Here is an 11,883-nt window from a genome sequence, read left to right as displayed (position 1 = left end):
AAATTTCGTTGTACTACTTTTCCTTTGATTCTTGTTTCTGTCCTTGATATTTGTTAGTAATTATATTCCTCTATTTTATTCCAATTATGTGTCAAAAGAATAAGATATCCTATGAGAAAATTATACTTAGTAAATTTAAACATTTTGATGTAACTCTTTTCGGTTTAAAAGGGTTTGCAGTTGCAACCAAGATTCACTTCTCCTGATGGATCACCGGCTGTGATATCAGTAAATAACCACCCTTCCTCCAGTCCTTCAAGACTTCTGGATTCATTAGAAAGTACTGTAATGAATAATAATTCTCTACTGCTTGGTCAAAGTCATAGTCTTCAAACAGATACATGCCTAACCCCAAACAGTAGCATTATTGCCTCTACCATGACTAGCCTTCCAGGACCAGATCAAAATCTGGCTGCAATGGACCAGCTGGTGGAAGTTGGAGATGTTGAGGATGCAGAGAATATGGAAGGAGGTGTTCACCGGATTCTGCTGGGAAATGGGCAGACCATCCCAATACAGATTATAGATAGCCACCCAGCTATTAGTAAGTTAAAAGCAACTTGTGATTTTATTTTTAACCTTTTTGGACTATCATTACTGTTACACTACAGAAAAAAAAAATCATTTCGACTCAGGGGTTTACAAAATATAAATAAAGTGCAACTACTAGAAAAAGGGAAAAATATCAAGAGCATAATAACTCCTAAGCTCTTTAGTTTTTTCTTCTCCATCAAAAGTATTCTCTAATTACCTCAGTTTACATAGAAAATCTGTGGTGATACAAAATCAGAGGGTCATTGTAGAATGCATGAAAAAAATGAGAAACTTTATTTTTTCAAAGATTATGTATGTATTACAGAGAGAGAGGCATAGCCAGGGGGGGAGGAGTGGAGAGAAAGAGAGAAGCAGACTCCCCACTGAGCAGAGAACCGAGTGGGGCTTAATCCCAGGACCCTGAGATCATGACCTGAGCCAAACGCAGCCACTTAACTGATGGAGCCACCTAGGTGCCCCGTAAAATGAGAAACTTTAAAAGGAAAACTTACAGTGTAAAGGTTACTATGGAAAAAATGTTACAAGGAAAAATGGAATGAAGTGGACAGATAAAAATGTTAAAGATTTTGAGTTATAAACTTTAATGTTGAGTTCTATGGAAATTGAAAGGGAACTAGTTAAGCCTTAGGGACTTGGGTTTAATCCAAGACCTTGTTAACTTTACTTTGTAACAAACCCAGTCAACCTACTCCTACTTGACCTACGTCACTCCCTTTCACATAGATTGTTTCGGATTGCGAACTTTTGTGGAGAAAGATTTGCAGTTTGCTTTGAAGAACAAAAATCTTCATAGAAATCTTCATAGAAATCCTTAGAACATACAAAGTATTTACCCGGATTCTTAGACTTCATTCTTCTGGGTAAGGAAAAGTGTAAGTTAGTTCCTTCCAGAAAAGAATCATTTTCTTAAAAGTAACAATTCCAAAAGATTTTAAATTTTAAATTTTTAAAATCTTTTGGAATTGTTACTTTTTTATTCTAAATTTTTTGGAATTGTTACTTTTAAGAAAATTTATCTGGAGAGCTGTGGTTCAGTATTTGTCACTACTAAATAAGTTCAGTAGAAGTTTAGTAGAAAAGAAGGAAAGGAATATAGGTGAATTAATCCTCAGAACTTCATGTAACAGTTGGTGGTGTCCCCATTCTACAGATAGGTTAATCAAGGCTCAGAGAGGTTAAGTAATTACCTAAAAGTCATAGAGCAGGGATTTTAACCCAGATCTATCTGCCTTCAACGTTTCTTTCCATTCTAACATGCTTCCTCCCTCTATGTTGTACCAAGGTATTTATGGGAGCTCTAATCAGATTGCTTTAAAGGAGACCCTCTTGGGATCTGAACTTGCATGATTTATCAAGTTAGATCATGATCTGAGGGACTACTTCACCTGAATATGAATCCTAAGGGTCACTCAAATCCATCTTCTACTGGTTTCTTTTATGGTGTGGGATAAACTCTAACACATCCACATGTGACAAGCATTAGGGGTGTTCAACACACTTGCCTGAGCAAATATTGGTCCCCTTAATCTTGGTTCCCTTTAGCAACTGAAAAACTGATATCCCTGAGAAAGAGACATCTCACCTGCCAGTTCAAGATAGTGTCGCTGGTATGCTGCGTTCAGATTAATCTGGTCATAAGTACTTTAAAATCAGAATGGTAAGTGCATTGGGCAGTGTTTCAGATAAGCAAACATACAGCTTGTACAGCTAAGTCAGAACTCTCCATTAAGAGGTGGCATGTTTTTTTCTAAAGTACTCATGTAGTTGAGTTTCTTTAGGGAAGGAGTATTTGCCTTGATATATGGCTACATATGGAGGCCATAGTAGAGTGGTAACAAATCTGTAAATTTGTAATACATATATCTACTGTTTGCAAAACATCATTTTCCAGTAATAGGAGGCTTCCTGACTTTTGTTTACTCATAGTTTTAAAGGCAGTTAAATTTAAATATGAGATAGTCCTCATACTTTCATGAAATTATGGACTGCTTTTTTATCAAAGCATCTGTAGAGGAGAGGAACTCTGGTTTTCTTAGTCTCTTCTTGTTTTCATTACCAGAAGCATACTGAAGAAACTTTTTTTAAACTTCTCAACATTTAATTTTTTTTATTATTTTTCTTTTTCTTTACATTTTTTTATTGAAGTTTAGTTGACATACAATAGAACATTAGTTTCAGGTATACACATCCTGAAAGAATTTATTATTAATGACTAAGATGTCAGAAGTACTGAGTTCTCAAATACACTGTTTTTTAAAAAAAGACTGTTTTTTGCTTTGCTTCTAAATTCATATAATTATAAAGATTCCAGTGTTATAAGTTTACATTAACCTTTAGGGTTTTTCTTTTATTTTTGGTTTTAAAGTTGAAGAAAATCCAGAAGGTACCAATTCTCTGAGCCAAGTTAAGCAAGAACCCAAAGAACCAGCATTGCCTATGGAAGCAAAAAAAAATTTGGACTGTAAGAAATTATCTGCCACATAAATTATTGAAGCTTTTCAGAATTTATAACTTGGGTAACTTCTGATGTCATAAAAAAGAAGGTGAATATTGTCAAAGTGTAGTATTGTGATAGATGGACTAAAAGACTAGTTCAATGAGCAACTTTGATTTAAAACTGATATGTTTGTTGCCAAGTCCATATTTTTGGAAGCTATTTTACTGCTGTCATTTTGTATAATTCTTATGCTTTTTGATTATCTAATGAGGCCAGTATTTCAAAAGATCATCTGAATTTATTCATGACAATATAGTCTGAACACAAATAGTTACATAACTCATCTCTTGAAAATATCCAATTTGGGTTCTGAAAAGACAAAAAATAGTGTGTGTGTGTGTGTGTGTGTGAGAGAGAGAGAGAGAGAGAGAGAGAGTGTGTGTGTGTGTGTGTGTGTGACTGTGTGTTGACTTTTTATTTAAAAGTGATAAAAGAACTTACTGCCTCTTTAAAGTTGTGAAGAAATTCTTTACATTATAGCAGACAGGTGAGAGATTATTTGTAGTCTGTCACATTAGGGAAGATAAAACAGTAGTAGATTTGAATCATAACATGAAGCCCAGCATTCTCATTTGTGGAAACAGTAGTTGCATTTTGGCTTCTTCCATTATAATTTTTTATACTTCAAACTACAAACCAATAGCATACTAATGGTCATCTAATAGAAATTTAAAGTGTCTTGGTAAGTACTCATAATTTTAACTTGAATTAATCAGATAAAATACAGAAATAAATATATATTGCATGGATTTATATAGTATTGTAGGTAAAGCACTACTTATGGATAGGAAAATGTAGAAATTGAGAGAATTCAGAAAGAATAACAGACTTCCCCTGGTGTTTACAGATGATTTGGGGGACTTTTTGATATCAGCAGGGGATTTTTTTTTTCCTATTTTGTATTGAAGATTCAGCTCTGGTTGGAAAAGAATTTGAGTTGTATTTATTTTTCTATGCCAGAGTTCTTACTGAATTGGTGGTATTAGAATTTATGCTATTTCAAGGTAAGTATTTGTAGTTAAAAAATTAGTTCATATTTAAAACTTGAAAACAACTGATGTGTATGTATATTTACTTGTTGAGTAAATATATTTACTCGAAATACTGAATAAGTACTAATCACTATATTCATTGTAAGCTTCTGTTTTCTGGAAGGTTGGCAAACTAGAAATATCAATTATAAACTGTCAAGAAATCAACGTAAAGGCTTTTTTTACCCCAGGAACCATGTGTGGGTATATTTAAGCTTTTATTTTAAAATAATAAGGATTTCAAATGGATATGAATGTTTAATATTCAAAGGATATGAGATAGAATATGAAATTTAACCTTAATATTTTACATGAATATGAGTCATTTTTAGCTTTTCTAAATCCGGTCTCCCATTCTTAATTCATTTTAATTGTTGCAGGTACATATGTATCTAAGTATAAAGCATTGTTATATTAGAAGTTAGTGGAACTTTAATAAAACATCTTGCTCTTTAGATTTATACCCTGTTTAATATAAAATTATTATTTATGCCCCTATTTAATACAAAGTTAATATTTAATTACATACATGATTTTTAGTTAGAATAGCTAACTGTTCTAAGAACTGAAAATATTTGATGTGAGCATTTTAGAGGCAGGCTGCCGAAGCTGATTATGTTACTCTAAGTTAAACACAGCTCTTAATTACCTCAAACCCAGAGTTCTCTTAGTCTGTGTGTACTTAAAGGGTATAAGTCTAAATCTATATTGTAGTGTTACATTGTAGATAATATTCTTTTCATTTGTTATTTCCAGTTTATGGAAACTGTTTTCAAGATTTTAAGTAATCTTCACTTTTTATTAATGGCAATAACTTATTAAATATTTTACCAATTTAACTATGTTCCTTTGGAGACATTCTTTTCTTTTTTGATGTTGAGTTGTTAAGGAGAAATGCTTGTTAAGATACAAACTCTAGTGAATTACCTACGAGAATGAGAGATGTTAGAGGATTCAGACTTTGGCACTTAACAAAACACAGTTTTAACAAAACACAGTTAAAAAATATTTCTCTCACTTCATTCTATGTGAATGTCTCTCTGGTACTCGTTTTTGTTTCTGTTTTTATGAGGACAGAAAGTTACAGTGCATCCTCCTCACAAACAAAAAGCAAAATTAAAAAAGAGCATGAAGGAAGGTTTCAGTCCCTAATTGTATACTCTTTTGGTTTTTAGGTAGAAACTGGAACTATCAATATTTTCATGTAAGTATTTCAATGAGTAGCTCTTTAAAAATAGTTTCTAAATTTTTAAAAATTCATGTGTCCTCTAAATGCATGTTCAGTCACAACATATCAGTATTGTATTTTAAAGGTGCTTAGCATCGCTTTTTTAAAAGTATGTTTACATATTTTAAATATTCAATTATTTTTTAAATGCACAGGGTATTAAATACAAGTGCATAAAGCTTTCAGTATCTATATTTCGCATTCTCCTAACAGCTCTACAGCAAACTTTGACATCTGCTCTTTTGTGTGATGTATTGCAAGGTGTAATATATGTAGTAGTGAGTTGGACATTCAAAATAAACAGAAATTCATAATTACAGCTGAACTTTTTTCATCATTGTAGTTTCCATGTTCCAAAGCCTCCCAGTGAACTTTATATATACTACAGTGAGTTATAGATAAACACTGCCATGGTGGGCTTTTTCCTTCAATATTAATTTCTCCATAAGCAGTTAACATGCTTAAAAGAAAAAGCTTTTATACTAAGTACCTTGTCTTATCCAAGGTAAATGTTTTCTAAAAGTCACAAAAATGATAGAAAATAGATTTTGGAAGCTGGTCCTGCATTGCAGTTTTGATTTTGAGGCCCACCAGCTTGTGTTTCATTTCTACATCCTGTCAAAATACAGACTTAATCATGTGAGCATGTGAAAGATGTCATTTAATTTGTACCAGATTTTTTAAAAAGTTTTAAAATGTGTGTGTATATACATATATATATATATATATTGTAACTTAATGTATAGTGTCCTTGTTATAATGTAATTTTTTTCATTAAAAATCCTGTGTTATTTTTTTTCTTAAACTTGTTGGTAGTTTTCTTTTTATACTTTTTCTGGGGATAGTGGTAGTTTTGTTCCTCTTAAAGATGTTAAATAAACACTTTAATTACCTGCGAACTTTGGCTAGAAATTTATGGTCAATTTGGAACTTGAAAGTTTTCCAGCATAACTACCAGTAACTCCTGTTATCATTCCATTTAAGGTCGTATATGCATTTAGTACTCTCAGCTCGGCCAGCCATCAACATTTTAATATAATGCATGTAATAAGGTATTAGTAATTCTTTTTCTCACATCTTGGCATTGTGACATCTTTTTTTTTTTTAAGATTTTTTTTATTTATTTGACAGAGAGAGAGAGATCACAAGTAGGCAGAGAGGCAGGCAGAGAGAGGAGGAAGCAGGCTCACTGCTGAGCAGAGAGCCCGATGGGCTCGATCCCAGGACCCTGAGATCATGACCTGAGCTGAAGGCAGAGGCTTAACCCACTGAGCCACCCAGGCGACCCGGCATTATGACATCTTTAAGTACAGCTTTATATTTCTTGGTTAAAAAGGAGGGATCATCAGTGTTTTCCATTCTGGCTTTTCTCTTCTTTCTATTCCTTTTCTTTTCTTTTTTTTTTTTTCCTTTCTTTTTTTTTTTCCGCTTTATTCCACCTGCCTATTTTGTAGTACTGTATAAAATCTTACTGTCTCCAGAAGGGGTACTGTATTAACTATTCCCTATCAGCTGATTTAGCTTCAGATATCTTAAATGGTGTATTGCTTTGGTATCTAAATGTCTGTAATTCTACTTAATTAACTTAGTTGTAATGGCAAAGCCTTAGTGTGCTTTTGCCATATACCCATTAACTATGAAAACTATTGTTAAATAATGCAAATATTTGTTGCTGACTGAAGTCTTAAAACTTTAGGAATAAAATCAGAATCTTAAAAAAACTCACTAGTGGATTCTAAATTTGATTCATGAGAAAAATAAATAAGTTGTATGGTTAATATTAAAAACCTTTGAAAATGTGATATGGGTATAATTGTGCAGGAGAAATGTTCAAGGGTAAAACTTGAAATCAGTAAATAAGTTCGAGAATTCTAATATACAGCATAGTAATTATAATCAATAATACCACATTATAATATTCAAAGTTGCTCAGAGACTACATCTAAAAGGAAAGAATGGGGGGTAATAAAAGGGAACGAATAATTGTGTGACATGATAGTGATTATTAGCTAACTCTATGGTGGTAATATATTGCAAAATATAAATTACCAAATCAACATATTGTATACCTTAAACTTAATATATTAATCATATCTCAATTAGGAAAAAAAAGAATTCTAAAACCAGAGGACAGTGTAGAAGTCCGATATTAGAGTTTTTAAAAATATTTTTATTGAAGTATAATTGACATAAAATAAATTGCACAGGGGCACCTGGGTGGCTCGGTGGGTTAAAGCCTCTGCCTTCGGCTCGGGTCATGATCCCAGGGTCCTGGGATTGAGCCCCGCATCAGGCTCTCTGCTCAGCGGGGAGCCTGCTTCCCCCTCTCTCTCTGTCTGCCTCTCTGCCTACTTGTGATCTCTGTCTTTCAAGTAAATAAAAAAATTAAAAAAAAAATAAATTGCACATATTTAAAGTACACAATTTAGTAAGTTTTGATATATGTATACATCTATGAAACTATCACCACAATCAAGATAATGAACATATCCATCACCTCTAAAGCTCCTAGTGCCTCTTTATAATCCATTCCCTCTTCTTCTGTTTCCCATTCCTACTTCACCATCCCCAAACAACTACTGATTTGCTTTCTGTCATGAGAAATCAGTTTGCTTTTGCTACAATTTTATAAAAATTATCTGGTATGAACATTTTTTATGACTCTTGTCACTCAGCATAGTTATTTTCAGATTAATCTGTGTCAATATATGAATAGCCCGTTCCTTTTTACTGCTGAGTAGTATTCCATTGTATGGATATACCACAATTTGTCTATCCATTCACCTGTTGATAAATAGCTGGGTTGTTTACAATTCGTGGCTATTACAAATAAAGCTGCTATGAACATTTGTATAAAAGTCTTTTTATGAATATATGCTTTCATTTCTCTTAAGTAAATAGTAGTGGAATACCTGGTTTATGTGGTAGGTATATATTTAACATTTTAGGAAACTCTAGTGATTTTTCTGAAGTGGTTATGCCACCTTACATTCCTGTCAGCTGTATATGAGAGTTCTAGCCAACACTTGGTAGGGGCTGGCTTTTATATTATAGGCATTGTAATAGGTATATAGTAGTATCTCATTGTGGTTTTAATTTCCATTTCTGTGATGACCAATGCCGTTGAACATCTTTTCATGTGTTAAATGCCATATGTATATCTTCTGTAGTGGAGTGTCTGTTTGGATCTTTACCTCATTTTTTTTTTTTTTAAACAACTTCTAATCCCCAGAGGTTGGGCATTTTTTTTTTAAAGATTTTATTTATTTATTTGACAGAGAGAGATCACAAGTAGGCAGAGAGGCAGGCAGAGAGGGAGGAAGGGAAGCAGGCTCCCTGCTGAGCAGACAGTCTGATGCGGGGCTCGATCCCAGGACCCTGGGACCATGACCTGAGCCGAAGGCAGAGGCATTAACCTACTGAGCCACCCAGGTGCCCCTCTTTACCTCATTTTTAAATGGAATTGTTGTTTTCTCATTATAGAGGTTTAGAAAGTATATTCTAGATACAAGTCCTTTTTTGTTTTTAAAGATTTTATTCATTTATTTGATAGAGCATAGCAGCGGGAGCGGCAGGCAGAGGAAGAGGGAGAAGCAGGCTCCCCACTGAGCAGGGAGCTGGATGCGGGGCTCCATCCCAGGACCCTGGGATCATGACAGCTGCGCCACCCAGGCACCCCATAAAGAGCAGTTCTTAATTGTGATTAAGTCCAGTGTATCTTTTTTTTCCCTTTGTGGATCATACTTCTGTGTAAGAGATCTTTGCCTAACCCAAGATTAGATTTTTCTCTAGGTTTTCTTCTCAGAAATTTTATAACTGAGTTTACATTTAGGTGCATCATCTATTTTGAGTCAATTTTTATATACATAGTATACGACCTTTTTTGCATATGAATACCCAATAGTTTCAGTACCATTTTATGAAAAGACTGTATTCTCTATTGAATTAAATTTATACCCTTGATGAAAAAATTCATTGATCACGTATATTTGGGTGACTTTCTGGACTCTGTTCTTTTTCATTGATACATTGTTTATCTCAGTGGTCTCAAGCAGGGCAATTTTGCCTCTGGGGGACATTACACAAAGTCTGGAGACCGTTTCAGTAGTGATAGCTAGGGAGATACTACTGGTTTCTGATAGAAGCGAGAGCTTCTGCTCAACATTGTACAATGTATAGAACAGTTCCTACAATAAAGAATTGTCTGGTTCAAAATGTCTGTAGTACCAAGATTGGAAAAGTTGGGTCGATTTTGATGCCAGTAGCACATTGTCTTGATTACTATAGCTTTAAGATAAGTCTCTTGAAGTCAGGTAATACAGCCTTTGTTTTTTTTAATTTTTATTAAAAAAATTTTTTTTAAGATTTTACTTACTTGTCAGAGAGGGAGAGAGAGCATAGGCAGGGAGAATGGCAGGCAGAGAGGGAGGGAAAAGCAGGCTCCCCACTGAGCAAGGACCGCAATGCAGGGGTCAATTCCAGGACCCTGGGATCGTGACCTGAGCTGAAGGCAGATACTCAACCTACCTACTAAGCCACCCAGGCTTCCTGGTAATGCAGTCTTTGAACCTTACTCTTCCTTTCAAATTTCTTTTGGCTCTTCTAAGTTCTTTGTTTTTCCATGTGAATTTTAGAATCTCCTTCTCAATTTCTTTTTTTTTTTTTAAATGCCTGATGGGATTTTGACTGGGGTAATGTAGAATATATAGATCAATTTGGGGATTATTGAAATCTTAATATTGATACTTAATTTTTTCCTTGGCAATATCTCAGAGTTTTCAGTGTATAGGTCTCACATACCTTTTGTCAGATTTATCACTGAAACTTTTTTTTTTAAGATTTTATTTATTTATTTGACAGATCACAAGTAGGCAGAGAGGCAGGCAGACAGAGAGAGGGGAGGAAGCAGGCTCCCTGCTGAGCAGAGAGCTTGATGTGGGGCTCCATCCCAGGACCCTGAGATCATGACCTGAGCCAAAGGCAGAGGCTTTAACCCACTGAGCCACCCAGGCACCCCTCACTAAGAACTTCTAAATGAGGTTTTTTAATTTCAGTTTCTTATTTTTGCATAATATGAATACAATTGATATGCTTTATGGGTCTTTTATTTTGCAACCTTCTTAAACTCACTTATTCTCATGGATTTTTCGTATACTCTATTAGATTTTTTTTATGTAGACAATTATGCTGTTTTACATCTTCATTTCCAATCTGGATGCTTTATATTTCTTTTTCAAAGCTGTTACACTGACTAGAATCTAAAGTACAGCTTTGATTAAAACTAGTTAGAGTAGACCTTGCCTTGTTTCTGATCTTAGGGGGAAAGCATTTAGTCTTTCACTTTTATGAGGTTAACCATAATTTTAGAATATGTCTTACCAAATTGAATGAGAGTCATCCTGTTTTAGCGTGCTGAGAATTTTTGTTAGGAATGGATATTTGATTTTGTCAGGTGTTTTTTCTGCATATGTTGAGATGATCATTTGGTTTTTCCTTTTTTTAGTCTCACAGTATGATAAAAGACTTTGACTGAATTTCAAAGGGTAAAACAGCCTTGCATCCTTACATTCCTGGAATAAATCATACTTGTTCATCAAGATGCATTATCCTGTTTTATACATTGTTGGGTTTCAGTTGCATTTAATGTCACTATTGATATGGTTGTGTTTGAGTCTTCCCTTCCATCTTGTTATTTGTTCCATCTATACTTTGCTCCCTTTTCTTTTTCTGCCTTTTGGTGCAATTGCCCTTTTTAATGATTCAGCTTTACCTCCTTTATTGACTTATTAGCTGTAACTCTTGTTATTTTAATGATTGCTTTAACGTTTATACTGTACTATACCAGTCTACCTTCAAATACTATTCCATCATTTCACATATAGTATAAGAATTTTACAATAATATACTTAAGTTTTCCACTTCTTTGTGCTATTGGGGTCACATTTTATTTCTATGTATCTAACTTCACAATACATTGTTACTATTTATACTTTAAATAATCAGGTATCTTGTATATATTATTTTTATATATTTTCCTGCTTTTTTGCATTCTTGGTAACTTTTGATTGGATGTCAGACATAACTTCTGCCTTGTTGGGTGCTGGATATTTTTGTATTCCTATTACTATTCTTGAGTTTTGTTCTAGGACACAGTTAACTTTCTTGGAAACAGTTTGTGCCTTTAATGTCTTGCTTTCAAGCTTTGTAGTGTTAATGTTGTCTTATTATTGAAGCAAATCCCTTCTGAGTACTGTACACTGCTTTTGAATTAATGAGGTTTTCTACTCTGGCTGGTGGGAATAGGCTCTCTTCTGGACCCTACGAGCCTCAGAGGGTTATTCTCCTTCTAGTCTCAAGTAATTTCCTTATACTCATGCGCTGATCATTAAATACTCTGTTGAATGTTAGAGAGTGCTCTTCTGCAGAGCTCTGGAGTTTTCCGTGTAGCTCTCTTCTCCAGTACTTTATCCTACAACTCTAGTTGCTTTGGCCTTCCTTGATTCCAAGTTTCATGTCCTCCCTCTGAGAGGCTCTGCCTGGTTTTCCACTCTGTATGCCACAGCCTGGAAACT

General features: G+C 34.1%; 1 protein-coding gene across 11 annotated transcripts in view; it reads left to right on the top strand.

Annotated features, from left to right (window-relative positions):
- Window positions 1-11,883, top strand: part of CARF (calcium responsive transcription factor) — a 99,494-nt gene that overhangs the window by 58,848 nt on the left and 28,763 nt on the right. For 6 of the 11 annotated variants that reach the window (XM_032860049.1, XM_032860048.1, XM_032860043.1 and 3 more), the window contains 2 exons: window positions 172-544; window positions 5,259-6,318. In XM_032860049.1, coding sequence (XP_032715940.1) covers window positions 172-544; window positions 5,259-5,404 — 519 coding nt within the window. In that variant the 3' untranslated portion in view covers window positions 5,405-6,318. Of the gene's footprint in view, window positions 1-171; window positions 545-2,097; window positions 2,213-2,920; window positions 3,377-5,258; window positions 6,319-11,883 lie in introns of those variants that run through there. The other 5 variants (XR_004382961.1, XR_004382960.1, XM_032860047.1 and 2 more) reach the window with 4 other exon arrangements.

Source organism: Lontra canadensis, unplaced genomic scaffold (assembly GCF_010015895.1).
Source record: "Lontra canadensis isolate GAN:19392208 unplaced genomic scaffold, GSC_riverotter_1.0 scaffold18, whole genome shotgun sequence".
Lineage (NCBI taxonomy): Eukaryota > Metazoa > Chordata > Mammalia > Carnivora > Mustelidae > Lontra > Lontra canadensis.
Note: the sequence above shows the minus strand (reverse complement) of the source record. Positions and strands in the feature narration are given on the sequence as shown.